Below are 21,688 nucleotides of genomic sequence, written 5' to 3'. Positions count from 1 at the left end.
TGGGAAGATGTATCAGACTTTTTTTTCAACATAAAATAGCATCTGTACTACATGTCTTCATAAGGTAAAAAAAAAAGCACAAAAATCCCTTAATATAACCTCATTTAAAATAGTTTAAGTTATAACAAATACAAGAAATAAGCTCACCAAAATGGCTCTACCTAATTTGAAGTTCAATGTTTCTTTGATTTAGACAGTTGAGATACTAGCACATTTTTCTTGCATGTTAAAAAAGCTCTTCCCAAAGTACAACTTTGTTACCAACTACGTTCAAACTCAAAACTGGCAACCATTCAAGAATACATTTCTAATCTGCATTTTAATAATAACAGCAAACAACAACAAGAGATGAGCAAAGCCTCCTCACAGCACAATAGTTCCGGGCCCAACTCTGTTCAAGCCTTCTAAATATTTTTCTTTCAGACTTTCAAACCAGATACTATGATAGACATTTCTGCGCTGTATAAATCATTTCCAGTTGAAAACTGTTCCATTCTGAAGACAGGCTCATAACACCTGAGATGAGGAAGACTTACAAGATTTCTATAATTTTTAAAGGAAATTATATTAGAGAGAATTGCTTCCAAAATACTTTCAGCAAGCAGCAGAACATATGCTGGGGCATGCAAAAAAGAGCAACAGAAGTGGTACTGTTTCCTGTTTAATGATCTTAATGCTTGTTCTACTAACTGGGAAGTAGCAGCTTTCTAAAATACACATTTCAAAGCATATAAAAAATAGTCAATAGGACCTTCATTAGAGAAATGCTACAGTATTACCATGTGGAGCAAGTACAGACTCAAAAGCTACTCTCTCAGTATAAGGATTTTAGTTTTCATAAATCTCATAAAGCCAAATTGAAGACTTCCCTGCAAGTTATTTCCTACTAGGAAATTGTTAGCCCACAAAAATTGTCATTTACTTTACATTACTGGTTCTGAATACTTTAATCATCTGTGCTCTAGAATCTACACACATGGAAAAGCTAGAACTGAACTTGCCTTATGATTTCTCTTAAATTACATTACAGACAGAGAGGCAGCTCAGAGGGCTTATTGGAACTATACCAACATAGATGTGTGCACTACCAATCTTTCCAGCTCCTGAAATAGCTAATTAAAATCTTACAGAAGTCTTACATTGCTGCAACTCACTGCTAAAATCCCTCCCGTTCACTAAGAGGCTTCTTGCAGTAACAAGTCAGAAACCTGTTGCTATAAAGCTCCCAGCTGAGACAAATCTTTCAGATCAGCAAAGAGCATGGTTTGTTCTCCTTTGCTGGGCATTTAGTCTACTCAGAATAAGGCTCATGTACACATGAGAAACTGATGTTTCAACAGAAACCACCTCCCAAAAAATTGAAACTGAACAGAATAATAAGCCAAAGCTCTTTGTGAGTAAAGTCCTAAAAAAATGTACATGAATTTGAAAAAATAAACTACTTCCAAGTTCCACATTATTGTCGTGTGTGACGTTTACTTAGGAAACTGTTAAATTTCATACAAGGAACTTTACAGCATTCCATTCTTGTATTGCATTCAAGTAATGATGGCTAAGTTCACTACATGATGTGATTTTTAATTTTACCACACAGAGATGCCACAAGCTCTGATTAAAATTTGGAAACAATTTTTTACATTCTATTCAAAACTGTCTCATTTCTCTGCATGATACTTTGTATCAAAATACAAAGCTTAGTAGTTCAGTAAAATTACAGGATTAAAGTCTAATGAATTACATCCAAACTGGCCAAAGTAAAAGGTTTTCTGAGTAAAAACCAAGGCTATGAGGAAAAAAAAAAGTTGAAACCCTAATGATTCACATTATTTCAGAAAGAATATATCCAAAATTCTGTACCAATAAAGACGAAGAAACAGTCAATCTCTTTTCACTAATGAGGCAAAAAAACCCCAAAGTTTACAGCAAAGAAAAAACAAGTTTTTTTCCCAGCTAACCATCAGCCAATACTTAAAGGAGAGCACTTAAGCAGTTATTTTTTCCTCAGTTTTTCCTTAAGCTTTAGTTCCAATAGGAACGAGATTTCATTACAAATTTCAAATTAAAACAAAACCATTTGGCCTTACCTCTGTCACTGAAGTCATCCACAAGAATGATTTCCGCAATCAGGCTGTCTGGAGTGCGATTGATAATACTGTGTATTGTTCGCAAGAGGGAAGTCCAGCCTTCATTATGAAATGGGATAATTATGCTGGTATTTGGTAGCTTTTCCAAGTACACCTTGTGTTTACAGCTGGAGAGAGAAGAAAACAGTTCTGTAAGCATATAGTGAAGTCTGCCTTGGCATTTACTGCCAACAATTTTGGCCACTCAGCCATCATGGTTTCTTCATATAAAGTCCAACAGTGTATTCATCAAGCAGTACCTTCATGTGCAAATAAGTAATTCTTTTTTTAGAAAAACAAATTACTAAAGTAGCTCAAAAAGAAAAAAGGAGGAAAATTGAAGTACACTGTTTGGAACTAGATTTCTTTTCCTCCAGTAGAACCTTTCCTGCAATATAACAGAAAGATTCCTTGTTTTCTTTTCCTTCCTAAAGTCTGAAGTGATCCTTCTTTCTGTCCACTGAAGGATAAAGCTTAAGAAAGCAGTCTGCTCTATCAAATGACAAACTTTAGAAAGAACCCAGTGTTTCTTGGCTGACATATCCATAACACAAAGTAACACTATCCACAAGTACAAATCCAGCTTCACATCTAGATATCCAAAACAACGGTAATAACTGTACACATAGTAACAGCAACACCTTCTGAAGATGATAAAAAAAGCAAAATATAAACTACAGTGACATCTTAACTGAACAGTATCTAACTTAGTACCAGCGCTTAAGCTTGCTGTTTTCAATAGTAACTTGTTTCACGTGTGAGCGTGTGCTAAGAAACCTCATATTCTTGAAAAGCAAATAATGGCCTTGCAATTCAGTTTCTCCTAATATGTGAAAACACTTAAAGAATAATGTTTAGTTACTGAAATGGATAAGTTATTATCTTTTGCATTTTTTTGAACAAGAAGGAAAGGGACGTTCTTCTACCAACAGCATGACATTGCATTGCTAGCCAAGTACACTGTGGACAATGAAACTGAACAATTACTCCTCTTCCAAGAAAAAGTTGCACTCTCACCAAGGTATCCATACAAACACACATCAACTGTTCTGAGATAAAATGACAACAAAAAGCAGACAGCACCTTTGACTTCCAACTTAAAAAAACAAACATCAGTGCTTTTCAGAAAGAGTAACTGCATACCAAAAACTGCATAAGGTTATAATGTTGATCAAGAAAATCACTGATCAAAATCAACCACTACTGTTGTCAATAGCAATACTTGGATTGGAACAAATATATCTTATTCTTATGTTTTTCCTGAAAGCAAGATAAAAATCTGATAAAAATTCTCTCTATTATTTTAGCTCCCACTAAGTAGCTTTCTAAAACTGAAAAGTTCTTCATCTTATTTGGAGGAGAAAAAACAATCACAAACAAACCCACATAACCAAACACAAAAACCAAACACTCAAACCCCAGAATGCTTTTTCTTTCTAAATAAGATGTCCTTTCTAAAGGGGAACCCAATTATCTACCCTTGTATCTGCATGCCTTTTTGGCCAGGTTGTAAAGAAGTTTGTGTATTTGCATAGGTCAGTACTGTAACCTTAAGTCTACATGGATGGGAAAGGTTTCAGAGTAAACGCATAATGTTATTACAGAGAAGGAAAAATGACATGGATGTTTAAACAATTTAAAACAGTTTCATTTTTGCCACAAAATGGATGGTTCTATTAACTCTAAAAGAGAACCACACTTAGAATATAAAAGCAAAGGACATCTTAGATTTTCCTAACATGTCTCCATCATTCTACTATCTGTGACCTTTCTTCCTCACTTACACGCACTTTCTCTGTTGGCCCTTACAAAGGTACTTGGTAAAAATGAATTCATTGCTGATACAAGCCACAAAACACAGAAACACACTTTTCCTACTTTTCTCAGAAAAAGAGTCAAATTCATAGAAATTACACCTTAAAATCCATCTTCTATTGTTAAGACAGTCTGTTAGGTTTCATAGTGCTGGCCTACTTGTCTTTCTTCAGCAAGTTAAATTCTGTTCATTTTTAAACTCTTGCTCTATGACATGAAACTAACTGTAACAGCAGATCGGTGTATTTTAGAAGGCATAACACAAAAATCCATTTTATTTGAAGTTCTACCCAGCATTATCTATAGGAGAGTATAGCATATGCTATGCTGCAGGACAGATCTGTTGGATAGCCATAATACACAGGAAAGGCCCATGGACTAAAGTAACAACAAATTTAGAAGCCCATTGCCAAGATATCAGCTTTACAAAGAGAATAATCAGAGGCCATATACGTGCATGCACCATTGTATCAAAGTCCATCTGTGCGGTTCCTTATAACTTGCATTTTAAAGGTAGGTGATACCAAATGCCCTGGCTGCAATAAAACTACTTGGAAGCACAGACATTGGTTCTTGTCAACCACTGCCGACCTTCAAAATCCCCACAGACCAGAGTGAATATCATACACAAGACTTAATAAAATTTTATTATATTTCAATTTACTAATGGTGCCTACAACTTAGAATAAAAGAGTCTGGGTAGATATATGATTAAGGTTTTAAACAGAAAAGATATCAATTTTTATATGCAACAATAACACTGATTTAGTCATCAAATCTTAAAATATCTTAGTTAATACTTCAACTCTTTCACATTTTACTGATGAAAATGAAGTTTAAACCAAGAGGCATTAGCAAAATTTACAGATAAGGTACCAGAAAGTATATTTAACTGCACCATTTCACATCAGTGTTTTTCAACACTACCTCATTATGAAAGTTCTAAAGGGTGCTGACACAGTCTGACTTCAACTTCAGTTTACCCTTGTGTTATTATTTATGCTAGTTACAAAATTCTAAGATGCCTCAATAAATAACTATTTTTTTTTGCCAATATCAAATAATATTTTCAAGGGTACATGCATTTTACTCTCATGTAATCCCATCACAATAACAGTGCTTGAAACATTCATTGCATAAAAGAGACCCTGATTTCACCATGCCTACTTTCTAAGATTTATTTAGTTAATAGTTTACATATGCTGTGGAATGAATGTTTCAAAAGGGAGATTTTTGATTTTCCAAAGAAGTGAGAAATTGTAATTAAAGAGTTCTCCATATTTCCTTAAGATTTCAATCTTACAAAAATTTATTAAAATGACAAAATCAAGTTTTACTGTAGAAATGAATAACACTAACTATAAAAGATGATGTTTAACAACCAATTTTAACAATGTTTAAATTTATTAATTCATTAAAGTTGTCAAATTACAGTATATATTTTAAATGAAAGTGAACTACATTCACTGAAATTTTGAAAGAATTTTGCACTGAAACTGCAGTGTAAGCTCTTAGCTATCTTGAAAATCATAATACTTGCACACACGTATTCTGATCACCAGCCTCAACTTAAACGTGTTGCAATTTATTTATTTTCAATGAATGCACTGTGTTGACTAAGTGTTTTTCAGATAGAAAAAGTGATAGAATAGTAAAAGTAAATGTGTTCTTTGAATATGTTAAAGTGTGGGATACTAAGAAATCCACAAAGGCCTGGAAATAAATCATAAGATCAACCTCAGAAAAGGATGGTAGATTTAAGAAAGACAGGCAGTTCAGCCAGTTTCAATCAAGTCAAGATTTTCTCCAAGACCTAATTCAATACAGAAAAGATTATTAACATAGTTGATGTCAATCAACATTACTTGATACTCTCCCTTTCATGAACAAATCACACAGCAACTGATAAAGGCAAATGTATTAACTGAGAGCTTTAGTGTCACATCACTGTCTGATTAAAGAATTAAAAAGACAAATAAATCAGTGGTGGATTGAATAAAAAAGGGTGTGATTGTCAGGTCTTCCAATTTTTTTTATTTTATTTTTTCTTGGGAAGGTATTTGCTATTTTTAGCTTGGTTCCATCAGGATCAGTTTTTGCCCTGGTAGTATTTTCATTTGGATTAACAAGTAAAATAATTTGTGAGAAGTCTGTAATAACAAAGTGGATTTGAATGGTGAATGAAGATGAGGACAGGTCATTCAACGTCTGTGACTTAGTTCTGCATAAGTTGTAAACCAGATCATTTGAATGAGATGTGTGTATGTTTATACTAACATACAGAATAAAAAGAAAAAGCTCCCATGACATTTAATAAAAGTTTTCTGCCCCCAATTCCACAGACAAAATATTTGCAACCAGTGGATTTTTTTTTTTTTTTTTGCTTCAGCTTCCATTGTGGTAATATCATGAAAGTGTTCTCAGTAATCAGTCTTGCCTATGCATGTATACTCAACATCACTACCCTTACTGACATAAGCATAACTATTCAAGGATTAGCATTACAGCATGCTATTTGAGTACTCTTCCACCATTTTCATTATATTTTCCCTCACTTTCATCTTTAACTCCACACTTTTGTTTACTCAGATAACCGAATAGCTAAGAAGAATTTTTATTGTTTAACATTTGAAGTAGCATTTACTCACTTTGGCCAGAAATGCATCAAGACACATTTAAGGTACCTGTAAAGTTAAGTTGCCGGAATTAAGTAACCTGATGTTATCTCTTCCTCAGACTTCCTTACACAGTTGTACAACTAATGCAGGTTGATAAGTAACTACTTACGCAAATTGGACAGTTAGTTTTTCAGTGTTAGATGTTGTCTTCCCCAAAGAATTCTGAAAGATCCTGATCAGTCTGTCTTATCTCACATACATGTTCCTATCTATAGGTATACCCGTGCTATATTGTCAGCACAATGGAACAGTGAGCACTTGCATGTCCAGAGGCACATTCTAATCAAACAGACCCAGATTTCCAGTTCTCTCCATAGGGTAGGTTTGGGATTATTCCACTTATTTGAGGGACAATGTTGAATAGTAAATTTGGAAGCTAAGACTGCAAGAATGACAATTTCTTAGCATAATCAATAGATTACTGCAAACTTATTACTTAATGAATTCTTGAATCTCAGAATAATTTCTGTGTTAAGTCAGAAAATGATACCTAAACCAATTAACTGTGATGAGCAGTGTTCACTGAGCTACTTAAGTAGCTCACACCTGTGTTTTCTTACTGGAGTTACTATGCCAGTAACCAGACTAAATTCAGTCTGGAAGAGAACTGTGCAAGAGACATGTAATTCCCTTGCTCAAATCTTCAGAATTATGTAACAGAATTAACAATTTAGACTTAAATAAAAACCACAGACAAACATGTGCATACTAAAAATGACAAAGCAGTACAGCTCCATGGCACCAAATGATGAACTTGTGGATAAATCAGATGCAATGACATTTTCAAGATTATCACCATGAATCAAAAGTTACCAACCTTCAATTACACTTTCCGATATTGCTATTCTTGAGCGGTCTTGCCTTTCTTTCCATAAGCTTTCCTTCCACATTATTTGAGCATTTAATATTTGGTATTTCTTACCAAATTTAACAATACAGTACTATTCTTTGTACCCTATGGACTTTCAGAGGATATTATAAGAACTGAGGACTCCAGGGCATGAGTTGTTTCCAAATTAATTTTCAAAACACTAAGGGCTTCCTCTCTGGCCAAAATACCTTCCTCTTTTTTTTTTTTTTTTTGCCCAAGATTAGATAAATTACTGTACACTGCTTTGATGGACAACAGGTTGGTCATGAGCCAGCAGTGTGCCCTCATGGCCGAGAAGGCCAGTGGTATCCTGGGATGCATTAAAAAGAGTGTGGCCAGCAGATTAAGGAAGGTAATCCTACCCCTCTGCTCTTTGCTGGTGAGGCCACATTTAGAACACTGTGTCCAACTGAAAAAAAAAAAAAGACAGGGATCTCCTTGAAGGAGTCCAGTGGAGGGCCACAAAGATGAAGAAGGGCCTGGAGTATCTCCTGTATGAGGAAAGGCTGAATGGCCCAGCTCTGTTTAGCATGGGGAAAAGACGACTGAGAGGGATCTGGTTAATGTTTATAAATATCTAAAGAGAGGTGGGAGGCAAACGGATAAGCCAGGCTCTCCTTGGTGCAGCGATAAGACAAGGAGCAATGGCCTAAAACTAGAACACAGGAAGTTCCATACAAACACGCAGGAGAACTTCTTTAGTGTAAGGGTGATAGTGCACTAGAACAGGTTGCCCAGAGAGGTTGTAGAGTCTCTTCTATGGAGATATTCAAGACCCATCTGGATGCCTACCTATGCAACCTATCATAGGGTACCTGCTTCTGCAAGGGGTTAGACTCAACGATCTTTATGTCCCTTCCAACTCCTGCAATTCTGTGATTCTGTAATGATACCCCATTTCAAGTATAGCTGTTGTAAGGACAGATAGCGGTAGATATAGTTGCCTTTAACCAGATTCAGATCATCAAAGAATGGTAGTGGTCACAACGCAGTAACAAAGAAGGAATAGTTCACCACTTTACAAGGATCAGGGCTCACCAAACACTCCAAAGGAGGCAATCTCCAAGTAGAGAAATCCTTCCTTTGTGGCTACCACCCCTTAAATGAGGTTAGGGAGGGATGGACAGAGTCCACTCCCTCTCGTTACACAGGGGAATTGCTCACACCTGTGCTCCCAGGGCTGGTCACACCCCTTCACCAGGTGCTCAATCAGTGATTCAGGCCATGATCTAACAGTTCCCATACTGCATTTGCAACTGGGTTGCATTTCAGCAACCCCAGGAGTCCTGTAGTTTTCCCACTTTTGAGAAATTGAACTTAGAGGGCTATAAAATACTGTTTATTATAAGCACCTAACGCAAACATCACTGGAAATTGGCTACTATGAAATCAAGATTTATTTATTTAACAAAATGTTAAGGTAGAATTTATGAATAAATTATTTATATAGTGAAATTTTAAGCATGCAGAACTGACAAACTGGAACACTCTACAAAGTGCTCATCTTGAACACTGCTCCTACATTATGTTATTATGGCTGGGCCATCACACACTTTAACTCACTCTAAAACACTTAAGACTGATTTTAATTATTCCTTTGAGATATAGAATTCTCCTAGGCTGAAAGAAGAGTTAAAACTAAGTTCCTGAGTAAAACACGTCTAGAGTCAGTTTTGAAATTGCAGGCAGACTTCTAGAAGGTTAAAAGAATAGAGGTTGCTCTATTCCCGAAATACTGTCCTGTCATAATTTGAAAAAAAAAAAAATGCCACAATCATCTGGAATCTATTTGCAGCAGGCACTAATAAAATACAACACAAAAGATCACTCTATAAGAAGAGGTAGCGCAAAGTAGTTGTAATTGCTTGTTACTTACTATTGAGAGTCCTAAGACTACTGATAGACCTTTTAGTCTCAAAAGAGGAGACAGTCTGCCCTGTTGGGCAGAAACAAACAAATGACATCCTTTTATTTCAAGGCATAGCAATAGCCCTGTTTAATTCCCTGATGAGGTTTAAGAAAAAAAAAATCTTACAATATCATATAGCTTAAGAAAGATGCAGAACCACATTTTGCATCTTTTCAGCTTCTCTGCTAGTAGAAATGTACAGAGATCCACTAGCTCTGTAGGAGAGCAAATGAAAGAAAATGGGCTTCAAAAGTGCTGGCACCATTTCAGCCACTTCACAGCAAAAGCTGATTCATAAAAGCAGCAATTTGTTTGACCCTGTGGATATAACAACAGCAACATTTTATGCACATTAAAGGATGCCAGTAACAATGCCTTGGCCAGTTACCAGGTTCTGTGCTTTCTAGACACATCAACAACCTTGTAAACTGCCCTTTCTGATAGGTAATAGCATAGGAGAAGTTAAATGTCTTTCAGACATCCCACCGCTGCATTTAGAAAGCAAGGTAGCAGCCTCCTACAGCAGTTACTTCATCATAAATGTAGACGACCTCCAATTTTCTTGTGTTACAGGAAGAATTAAGTTAGAGCAAAATAGAATCAGCCTGCAACTGTTCTTCCACCAGCTCTGTCAGTAAACGCTCTCTTTGCAGATCTGACTTTTTCTTCTCTTTCTTTATTAAAAGAAACTACAGCATCCAGTGCGCACCCAGCTGCTGACAAGCCCATAACAAAGCTACCACGACGTAATATTTTTCCAGTGAAGATTTACATAGTAATTGTCTTAGCATGTCAAAGTGTTCAATTTACAGCAACAAGCTTCAGTCACACTGTGTTTCTGTTCCAATCCAGCCTTGTCAACTGCACCTGATAAAGTAGTGATAACTGATAATTTCTACTGCTGTTTGACAAGGCTGTAAAATTAGCCTGGGTGTGAGCTGATGGAGGGGAAAGTAATCTTTACTTTCACAGCAGTTCTCAGTTGAGAAGCAAGAGTGCTTTACCAAGTATGGGCCTCAAATATCACAACACTTCCTCTTCCCTACTGGAACAAATAAACCTTCTGCAAAAACGTATTACTATGTTCAGAGAAAAAGAAAGATGAAATTGTACATAAGAAATTGTTTGCATTATTGCTGTTAAATGCACTAACAAAAACGTCAATGTGTCTTGGAAACTACACTGGAAAAACCCTGCATCCTTTATGCAGGTTTTCACTCAGTAGTGACTTCATCAGATCATGAAACTGAGTTAGGTGCTTGTTATTTCACATCTGGCTGTGTCATTTTGGTCCGTCATGGGCAATCACTCCAAAAACTCTGCATGGCTTCAAAGAAATCAAAGAGCGTTTGCCTCACTTCATCATTCAAATACAAAGCTTTCTCTAACCAAGGAAAGAAAGCATACAAGACAGACGAACCATATGACACAAAGCGAGTCTATGCTTGCAAAGCCTTGTTCTACAAGACAGCAAAGTTTAAAACCCCATCACTCATAGCAAAATCTTAAGATATATATATCTCTGTAATGTGCTTTAAGAAACTTACCTATTTATCCATAGATATTAAATCTAGGCTTTGAAAAAATGAGTGCATATGGTTATTTATCCCATCTCAAAACTCCTCACTTAAAAGGAATCTTACATCAGCAAGCATCTTAGTACTATGTTTCAGCTTTAACCTTGCACTTCATTGTCTATGAATGCCCAAATTCCAGCAAGCAACCCGATTTATATAAAAGGTATTCATGTAAGTACACACACATCTTTTTTTTTGAGAGAAGATTATAAAAATATCAATATACTCAAATTCATTCACAGCAAGCAAACTTATCTGATTGCCTCTCAGAAGTCATGCAGACCTTAACAGAATCAACAAAAAGTCTCTAATACAAGTCTGTGTTTGTTTTCCGGACTGAAGGAAAATGAAGAGGATTGAAGCTCAAGTTTTCATTTTTTCAAAGTGCATTCTAATCACACTGCTTTAGAAACAAACCAACCTTTGACATTCAACTACCACTGATCTTCAGTTTCAGAAATCCTAGGTATTCTTTTACCACTTGACCTCGTGCTCCAGAGCTATTCTACAGGCTGCCAAAGGTCAGTCACATCTTTTTCATGCTAAACATACTGCAGCTAAATACAAGATTATAACCACATTCAACTTGACTAAGAATAGAATAGAATACTGCAAATCATCTAGAAATTCTCTTAAAGTGTCAGAGATAGAATGAAACATTACTGCATATAGAACTCAAAGTACAAAATAAATACAAAATAAAGGCTGGAACCCATTTTATCCAATACACCCTCCTTAACTGCAGTGACATCAGAGCAGAGAATTACAGGAAGAGTATCTGATTAGCGAGGAAGCACAGAACTGCATGCAATGTTATAGTGTGAGATGATGAGCATTACTGCAAGGCGTCCTAGAACAACTAGGGAAATACAAACATTGTACAACAAGATCTTCCTCTGCTGGAAGCAAGCTCAGGACTCAGTACTTTAAGGTTTTCTCAAGCCTGGATTAAGCTACTCTCACATTGTTAAGTTCTTTGTCCCTAATTAGTGAAAGAATATAGTGGTTGCTGCATTACCCACATTCAAATTAATAGAGAATGCAAGCCTTCCTAACTCCAGAATGCTTCAATTATATATGGGATAAATGACTGAAGTTTACAAAAAAACTGCCAGATAAGAAAATGTATCGATGGGTTTGGTGAACAAGAACTAGGGGGTGTTTGATGCAATTAACATCAGGTTGGTCTATAATGCGTTATAAAAAGTTCCTGCATTACACAGCAGTCAGTTGTCTGTCTGTGCAGAAGGCTGCAAAGCCTGCCAGAATTAGGAAATTCAGTAATAAACTAAGCAAGAACACACATAGTATACCTGTATAAAGACACTGAGGGTCATAGGCCGTATGCATCATGCAAAAATCCAATTACCATAGATGCTGAAAGAATCCAGGGGAAACAAACTGGGAGAAGAAGCCACCCTCGCACGTTTCTTTCAAGATCACCTTTCAATATAGATAAGATAAAATAATGGGTGAGATAGTATTAGGTTTGACTGTTGTCAGCAACATCAAAGTCACAGCCAGTAGGGAGCAAAAGCTGTGAAAAAGTTGCAGTCAAGCCTCACAGACCATATGCACCCCTGCGATCAGCAAGTTCTCACGTCTGCTACCACATGTTGTGGCCAGGGCAGCCTTCGGGAAATTAGAGCTCAGTAAGGTCATTCACAGTCCAATCAGGGAAAATAAAGAAGTTGCTTTTTCATTCTAGCCTTGCTGCACATTTCCTGTCCTTATTGCATGACATACAGCAGCTAATTCTGTTGCTAACAAGACTGTACCAGCAATTTATGGGTGTTTTTAGTATTAGAGCTGACATTTCACTTGCTTAGCAGTATGCAAACTTATGCAAGATAGATGCCTAACTGTATGATAAAAATGCCCAGAAAGGAAGTGAGAATAGATATCAAAGAACAAGGATGGCACAGTGAAGCTTTAACTGAAACTATTAAATTGCCAGCAAACATAATTATAGCATTCACCCGTGAACTGCAAAGGTCTGGAACTCCAGAACATTCAATCTTTCTCATTGATCTTGAAGTTACATGTGCTTTCCAACTGCAGTGTTGTTTTTGAGAGTTAAGAGTTTTAACCACTGCCAAAAGTTAATGGCCTTGGCTATCCCAGATGCACTGAAGTGGCTGTAGGGTTATTGCACTGTAGTGGCTTCGGTATTCCTTTCCCTACTGTATTCAGATTCCACAGTTATGTTTACTGCAGCTTGCTATTTTCTCAGCAGTATGAGAGGCTTTACTGCAATGCAGACAACATGCAAAGCATTAAAACCCACAAGAACGACTTTCCTGCACCTGGATAAACAGCTCGCTACTCTTATTAATTTTTTTTTTTTCCAGTAAACCGTCCCATCAGTCTTGGGCTATCCTTATTGACCTACTCAACACTGCAGCTACTGCTCCTCACCAAAAGGGTGGAGAGGGAATCATCAATCTTTGGCCCCATTTTAGTTGTTACTGCCATAAAAAACAGGCACACAAAGCATCCAGAAAGCCCTTAGAAATTATTCCACGTTATGTGGTACTACCAATACATATCTTGCAGAGGAACTGACAGCAGGCATGACAGAGACAGAAGACCACAAGATTTCTCAAGTATAAAATATTCCTGATCCTGTTTTTGAGGAGCTACACTTTGAATGAGATGCCCTGAAGCAATTGCAGAGAGCAACCTGGTGAGGCTTGGAAATGGGGACATTGCCTATCATGTTTTGGCACGCATGACTTTCCACCTTCACTACATTACGCAGTAACTGCACTGGGAAAAAGCAGTAATAACCTCCAGCTTTCTCACTACCTCTCTAGAAGCACAATTTGTGCTTAACCAGCTGCTCTGAGGCCAGATAAAGTTAATATAATACTAACAAACATCAAGAGAAAGAAGTGCAGCCCTTTGTAGAGAAATCTGAACCAACACTTTTCTGAAGTACCAGAAGTGGGCTAGTAGGTTTTGTGGTTTGTAGACTGCAGTCAAACTAAGCATAAGAGTAAGCAAGTTAGAAAAAAAGTTGCATCAGCTAGCTAGCTAATAGCTGTTCCAAGTTAAGTACACCCAGAGTCCCTCTTCAGTATCCCTTGACATCTGCCCTCTGAACAAAGAGATGGCGCTGAATTATTTCTCTACTGACAACGGCAGAGATTACTTGAGTGCCTTTGAGCTAACTTTTACAACTTCTCATGAAGTTTTCCATCATTAAGTATAAAAAAAAGGAAAGCAGAGGAGCCAGCTTCTCATCCGGAGGGATCGGAGCTGCAGAAGAACTGGGGCTGGAGCGCAGAAGCCACCTAACACTGACCAACATGTTAGAGGATTCAGATATTAAATACTGTGATATTATAGAACTATAACACCAGCCTCGGATTTTTAAAATGCATTTTTCTCCCATATGATTCTTGTAATTCTATGTTTTCTGCAAAATTTACTAAAACATAATTAAGGAGTAACAGTAACTCCACAACTATTCCAAAGACCCAAAAAAACCCACAAACAAAGCAGAACACAACAAAAGCAAACAAGCCCACACATCTATAGCTAAACAAAACACCTTAAGAAGTCTCCCTGCATATTTTTGTTAGCTTCATTTAAAAATAGAAGGGACAGCAACCTTACTGCATTCAAATATTTTTGAAAGAGAACCATTCAGGCATTCTCTCAGCTTCCATCGCTGATAAGGAGTTGAAGAGCTTCAGTTACGCAGAACAAGTATAGTGAAATGTGTCTTTTTTTAAATTATGAAAATAGAAGAACCTCATTAGTTAGTGTTAAGGACATAGAAGATCTGGCATTTTTATTTCCAAAGAAAGGTGTGTTAAGGCTGCATCTTCTCAGAAGCCTGTGAGAAATATAACATCTAAGATCAACAAATATTGCTTGGACTTCACGAGGAAGCCTGCTGGGCTACCATCACCCCCACTCCATACAGCAAGAGCCACTCAGCACTTAGGAATGCTGACTCCAGACCATGTCTGCTGAAAACAAATGTCACGAAAATCAGGCTGGGCATCCTTAGTATACAGTATGAGTTATTTAGGGTATCAGTGCAAAATATATCTATCTATAGCTCTGGAAACCTAAAAAGGATGGGATTTCTGGTAATAGATTATTCAGGTAAGCCAACAAGGATTTGTACATCTGTGCATGCACAAGTTATAAACAAATGTTTTACAAACCACAGATACAAGGATTCCTTTTGGAATAAACCTATGTGAGCACACCTAAAACATGGAAGGTCTTGAATCATAATGCTTGCAGTTTATTTGCAACAAGAATCAACTTGAATTCCTTTGATTCAAGGATGAATAGCTGAAAAATTAGATGCTCTAGTTTATGAGGAATTAGGAGTTTCAAACAGGGTATACCACAATTTATATTCACTATTTAGGCTAGGTGATTGCAATCATTCCCCCAAGCCTCATCAGAATTCCATTCTGAATGTTATTCAAACATGAATCGGATTTGGTTTTATTTGAACAAAACCAGTAAACACAGGTTATTTAAGAATGTAGAGAAGATAAGAATTAATAGTAACTGTCATACACTTAAACAGCAGTTTTTATTTCCAACAGAAAATGACCACACTTTTATCTACTGTCTTTAGGAAGTTTGTTGTATTCCAAACTAGAGCAAGTGGCATAGCCCAGCAAAACAGCCTCCTGTTCTGTTGAGTTTTGAAATATTTTTACTACAAGTATAGAATTTAAACTTTAAATAGTAATTCCATAGCCAACTCAAAATGTTTCCCAGAACTCAAATGTTGCTTTCAACTCCAGGTGACAAGGAGTCTTGTTTTCACTAAACCCATCCTGAAATCTCAATGAACTGAGATGGTATTTCTGTTTCAGATTTTCATTTGGAATAATAATAAACAACAACAACAAAACAAAAACAAAACACATACCTCAGTCTCATTTTCCTACACTCTGAACAATAGCCTTAAGGCTATATATTTTTTTCAGATTTTATGGCAGGATGTTTACCTTGCACAATCCGTTGACTATCTCCTGCAACGATTCAGGCATTCCAAGGCAAGAGATGTATTTCTTACCAGAGATGCCTTCTCCTTTTAAGATTTCCCTAATCTTCTGCTGTTATCTAGCAAACAAGACTCGTCCCTTTCCAAACTCAATTTCTGCATGGAATTTGCAGGTGAAAACCAAAGACCATATATGAGAAGCAAACAAAATTTGCCCCTATTTAGATACACTTTGCACTGACCTGTCTTGCAAGCTTGTTTCTATTGATAAACAGTTAAGTAAGGTTGGTTGGTTGTTTTTACTTAAGGCCAAGGGGTGATGGTGAGCAAAGAACAGGATTAGTTAATGTAACACCGTGACCATCCACTTCCATGAAACTGGTACAGAAATAAGACATCAGAGAGCACAGAGAAATGGCAGAAATATTGTTCAAGTGCAGCTAGAAGAGAAAAAAAATTGATATGGGAGATATTAGAGGAATGCAACAGAAACATATAAAGGACTCAGGGAAGTTGTTAAGGTGGCCTTAAAATAGAACTTAACTGTTTCATTCCTCCAGAGATTTTTAAAGCAAACACATCTTTATTTCTTAAAAAGGAAAGGGGCATCCATCTGAATACATATTTCTGAAGCACTCTAAATATGTCACACTCAAAGGAAATAGGCAAGAATACTATTAAAAAAACCCACAACAAAAATGAGAACCTGAGTTTCTCAGAGCTCAAACATCTAACCACTTGCTTGGTTCCCCTCATCCCCTTACCAAGAGACTTATTTTGCAAATCCTGAGCCCAATTTCTAAAGAGAATAAGGAGAAAGTTCATTTGGTTATCTATCACTGCATACTTTCCAGAATGCCAGTTTCTTAGAGGTGGGACTTGAAATTTATTTGGTTCAAGACTTTCTAATAACATAATTTTGCTGAAGTGATTTCAGTAACGGCTACAACTGCTTAAATATATTTTGCTGTAAATTGCAAAATTCATTATTCAGTTTTTATTGCATTCATGAAGGTTTGTTGTTTTTCTTTCATGAAGTTTCTCTACAGACAGCAAGAAAACTATTTTATTTGGTTCTTTAAATCAAATCCTAACTTGTTTTAAGGAGTAACCACCAGAAGCACAGAGCCTAGTTTTGTCACCTTATTGTACTTCTTAGTATGCAAGCTATGCACAGAAACATGTTTTACAACAGGATGAAGTCAGTTAACTAATGGACAGTTTATGTTGCAAGTGTTTAATGTAAGGAAAGTAATGTGGACATGACAAGTCAGTTCACTCAGGACACCACAGTAACATCCATTATGTTATGGCTTCATGAAGGTCATAGGAACCTAGCAGAACTGAAACATGAAAACTACGCCTTGAAGGTTCAAGTTTCCCAAGTGAGACACTCAAGTGAACCCACTGACAGACTGGGCTAGGGTCAGAGGAGGAGTGGGGTACAGAGAAAGGCTGGTGCGGTAGAAACATGCGGTGACATGTTTCTACCATATCACTTCTGACAACACATTGCTCACTTCAGTTCTGGGGACATGTGAGACCAGCTTGCAAAAACATACAGAGAGCATAGACATGCCACCTCTCTTTTGTATTTAGTAATTGTCTCCCGCAATTTTACTAATAGAGCATGGAAGAAGAAGACGCCACGATAATTCTCTTCCTCTCCCTGCCCCATCAAGATCTCAAGGTTTTTTACATAACAAAACCAGAATAAATTTTTTGGAGACACTGGTCCAAAAATTAAACCAATGAAGGTTTATGCAAATTCTAAGTCTGCGACCAAAGCTCTGCGACTGTTAACAAGAGAGAACCTGAATAAAGTTTTCTAAATGTGAAGTGTTATCTCTACCTAAGAAATCTCTACCCAGAAATGCCATTAAAATCATTCTGTAACAAGAAGAGGTCTTCCATAGTCTCAGCATGTAAACAATAAGACGGGAAGCTAGTTTAAAAGACAGAATATGATTTTAGGATAGTGAAAAATGTACTATTTCCTCTTTAATGAAACTGGCACTTTTTTGGCTGAGTGCTCCTATTTCACTTCCCAAGAAAGCAGGTTATTTAGACGTTTTGAAAGAGAAAAACCTTAGAGTGAAATAGTCCACAGGACAGTTTACATACTTTGGATGTCGGATGTCTGGCAGAGATCGCTCCAGTGCTATATTGTTGCTAACAAATATGTTGAAGCCATTTTCTCTATAAGCTGAATCATCATGGTCTTCCTCTGTCAGAGGGTACGGCTTTCCATGTTCACCTTTCCCTGCAATGAAACAAAACAATTATTTGTCTCAAACTGATAGCACAGAATGGACTACAAAGACAAAAATAACAGTTCAATTAGTATATTGGCTCTGGAACATATCTAATTAACTTCTTCCAACATCTTTATTGATAAACACAGGACAGAAAGAAAATCTGTCGAGATGTTCGTAAGTTAGCTTAGCACAGGTTTCAGAAAAGGTGCTGCAAAAGGGGCTGCCATGGTTTTGTGATTTTCAGTTATTGGTGTTCCACATCATAACATCATGTAGTGAATGTACCTGGTTCTCAGAAGAGAAGGACTACTACAGTCCCCACAGTACTTTTCTCCCCTGTTACCATTTTCCAGCCGGAGGGAAAAGATAAAAGCTCACAGTATAAAAACTTGCAGATCACGAGACCTCATCCCTTTTTCCGCTGTCTCTCGTTTTGGCAGCACCTCGCTCTCCACCTGTCTTATCGTCAGTAGTAGAGTAAGGCCTACCTTGATTTTGGGACATTCTCTCTCTCTGTATTGGATTTATCAGCTTCAACTGTAATTATATTGTATTATAGTGTGTTGTTTTGCATTCCGATATCTTATTTAGTAAATTAGTTTGTTTCTCCTCAGATTGTTGCCGCTGTTCTTTGCTCTCAGGGCCATCTCCTTACCCTTTTCCCCTTTTCCCAGGGCATGGGCCCATGGATCCCCCGTCCCCTTTGTCATGGAACCGGGCCGAACGCCCGTAAACTGTTGACAGGGGCACAGAGCTGCCCTCAGAAGCCTTCCAGCACAGAGCTCATTGTCTCTCCAGTGTGCAAGATTGGCACTTAGAGGATGACAAACTTCTTACTCCCAAACAAACAACAGAAAAAAAAACTTATGCCACCCCTGCTTCTCAAACAGAAGTTATTTTCCTTCGCCCTGTTTCCTCAGATAGGAGTTGGCAGGTAAGTCAAACTTTATTTTGCAGTTAAGGGAAAAGAGCTTTTAATCCATTTCTTACTCTTCATCACAAAATCATTTTTTCACAGTTCCATGGGCTTTTCTTCCCCTTCTTTTGTCGCTTCAAAGATATAATAGAACATTTATTTAAATTGGAAGAAAAAAACCCAAACCAAAAACGTGTTGTTTTCACCTCATGAAAAGTCTCAAGACCTTCCTCTGTTAATTTTATGGAATTCTCAATTACATATCCAGAATTGTATGAGGAAAACAAAACTTTCACACAACACGCTAGATTCGCTAATGATATTGAGGTAATGTAGTTGGACTCTTAACGCAGAACAGTAAGATTAAATTTCTCTTCAACAATACTTCAAATACAATTTCAGGGAAAACTAGCTTTGAGCTGTATCTCCCTTGGTACTTGGGCACACATCTCAATTGTGACAAGCACCTCAGCTTGAAGAATGAAGGGCTTGCCTATTAAAATTATCTGTAGTTTCTAATGGTAGTTACACTGTTTTGTTAAATTACTTTAAATTAAATCCATTTAAGCACAGGAGAGCACAATGCCTGCTGCCAGCATTTTACCTGGTTAAGATTTCTACAGTGAAACAACTAACAAATAAAGCAATACTCCTGTTACTCCAAATATGAACGCAAGAAGCAAGTAGAAGAACAAGCATTAGAAGTCCCTTTCATTTGACCCAGGTTGCCTTCCTTTCAGAGACACAGTCAGCTTAAAGCCGCTTTATCTGTAAAAATTAAATTTGTAAATTAAGCTAAACAAAGCCTTTTTTCATCAGAATCCACTTTTCATAGTATAAGTATGAACAAAAGGATGGGTTTCAGCAAACGCTTTTTGACTCATCTGAGAAAATGGAGCACTCAGTTATGCTGCATTTTAGCAGGCAAAACACTTCCCTACACTCACTATTTCCAAATGCAGCTTCAGCATTAAGGTTTAAGGCATGCAGCTTTCCAGAACAAACAATAATGAAACCAAATGTTTTGCTCTGGGCTCCTTAAACACTCTTGCACTCCAAAGGACCAGCCAGATGTCCTCAGTGTTTCTAGTATCTTCACATTGCCGATTTGGTTTCAGAAAGTGGTCACTTCAGTTCCCTAAAGAAACCAGCTGCTTGATCCCTGGCAAAGGACAGGCTTTCTATTCCAGGTTTTTGTTCCCAAGTTAATTCTCATCATCAGCTCAATTGGCTTGCTTAGTACCTACCTCAGGCAACTATACCTTTCTCTCTTCCAGTGAGAGAGCAAACAAAAACACTTCAAAGAAAATGAAAATGTGAAAGCCTTTATCTCTTTTCAACTATTTTTATCCTCTGTTGTGTATTAGGCGTGTTACGGGGAAGGGCCTTCCACGTTACAGCCCGAATGCCTCGTAACATGCCTAATACACAACATTTGAACGTGGTGACAACAATCCTCCTCATTCTTACAGAGGACAAAGCTCTTCATGCCTACTCATGGTCACAAGAAGATACATGTTCCTCTACATATCATTGATCAGCTTTAATTGATCTGTTCTTCTCCCTCAGTACATGCTCATAAGAAAATAGCTCCTTTTACCTGAGATCTTTTAAGAAAATTAATCAGCTTCCCAGCTAGATTTGATAAGTGACCAAGGCCACCTCACCCGGTCCTCAGCTGATCAGGAGCAGCTGCAGGAGGGGATGAAGACGAAAGCAAAGCAAGCTGGGAGAAAACATCAGCAGTATCCTTAAAGCCTATGAATCTCTGTCAGTGGTTTAAGTATTTCACACTGCATGTGTAAAAGAATTTACAACAGATCACACAATTGAAGATGCTGTAGTTGCTCATTTTCAAATTCTTTTTCAGATAACATATTCTTTTTATCCTAAATCTTGCACAAACATGTACAATTTCACTCTAAGTCTTAATGAAAATAATTAATGTTACTTACAAGGGGGGAAAAATTGCATTCTGAAATACTCTTTGGTTATGTTATTTCATTACTAACAGGTATTTTGTCATTTTTATTTTAAAACATCTCTGAGATACGCAGTATCACATCCTAAAAGTAATGTGAACTTTTATGATTTCATATGAAATATCGGGAGGAGCTACATTTCAGAGTGTTACTCAGAATTCAATTATATCTGATCTGTTTCATAATATAATGACAATAAGCTACTGTAATTCAAACCCTGAGACAGACATCTTAGCCCCAAGTATTTGACTCATTGCAATATATAGATTGCTTTTGCACGTATACAGGAACTTGGGTCACAAGGTACACTAGAAGCTGTGAAGCATGACTGCTTCCTGACACTAAAATATATGCCTAGAGGCGTGTGGGCTTTTAATAATCCAGTGGGTGTTTCTCCCAGCTTTCTCTTTTACTTGCTTTCTTACTTTGCAGCTGCTCCTGATTAGCTAGGGCTGAGATGGTCACCTCCCAGCTCCTGCTGTACAGCAGTTGGTAATTTTCCTAAAAGAGCTCAGGTTAAAAGAGGTGATTTCTTACAGCTGGACTTGAAGAAGAGAACGAAAGTGCTTAGAAGC

At 37.1% G+C, this 21,688-nt stretch overlaps 1 protein-coding gene across 3 annotated transcripts in view; it reads right to left on the bottom strand.

The window, feature by feature from the left end:
• The window catches only part of GALNTL6 (polypeptide N-acetylgalactosaminyltransferase-like 6), a 453,369-nt gene that overhangs the window by 257,683 nt on the left and 173,998 nt on the right, over positions 1 to 21,688 (bottom strand). For all 3 annotated transcript variants that reach the window (XM_021396253.1, XM_021396254.1, XM_021396255.1), the window contains 2 exons: positions 18,082 to 18,220; positions 2,085 to 2,251 (listed from right to left, as the gene is read on the bottom strand). In XM_021396253.1, coding sequence (XP_021251928.1) covers positions 2,085 to 2,251; positions 18,082 to 18,220 — 306 coding nt within the window. The remainder of the gene's footprint in view (positions 1 to 2,084; positions 2,252 to 18,081; positions 18,221 to 21,688) is intronic.

Source organism: Numida meleagris, chromosome 4 (genome assembly GCF_002078875.1).
Source record: "Numida meleagris isolate 19003 breed g44 Domestic line chromosome 4, NumMel1.0, whole genome shotgun sequence".
Taxonomy (NCBI): Eukaryota; Metazoa; Chordata; class Aves; order Galliformes; family Numididae; genus Numida; species Numida meleagris.
The sequence above is the reverse complement of the archived record's forward strand: the minus strand, read 5'-3'. Positions and strand labels throughout refer to the sequence as shown.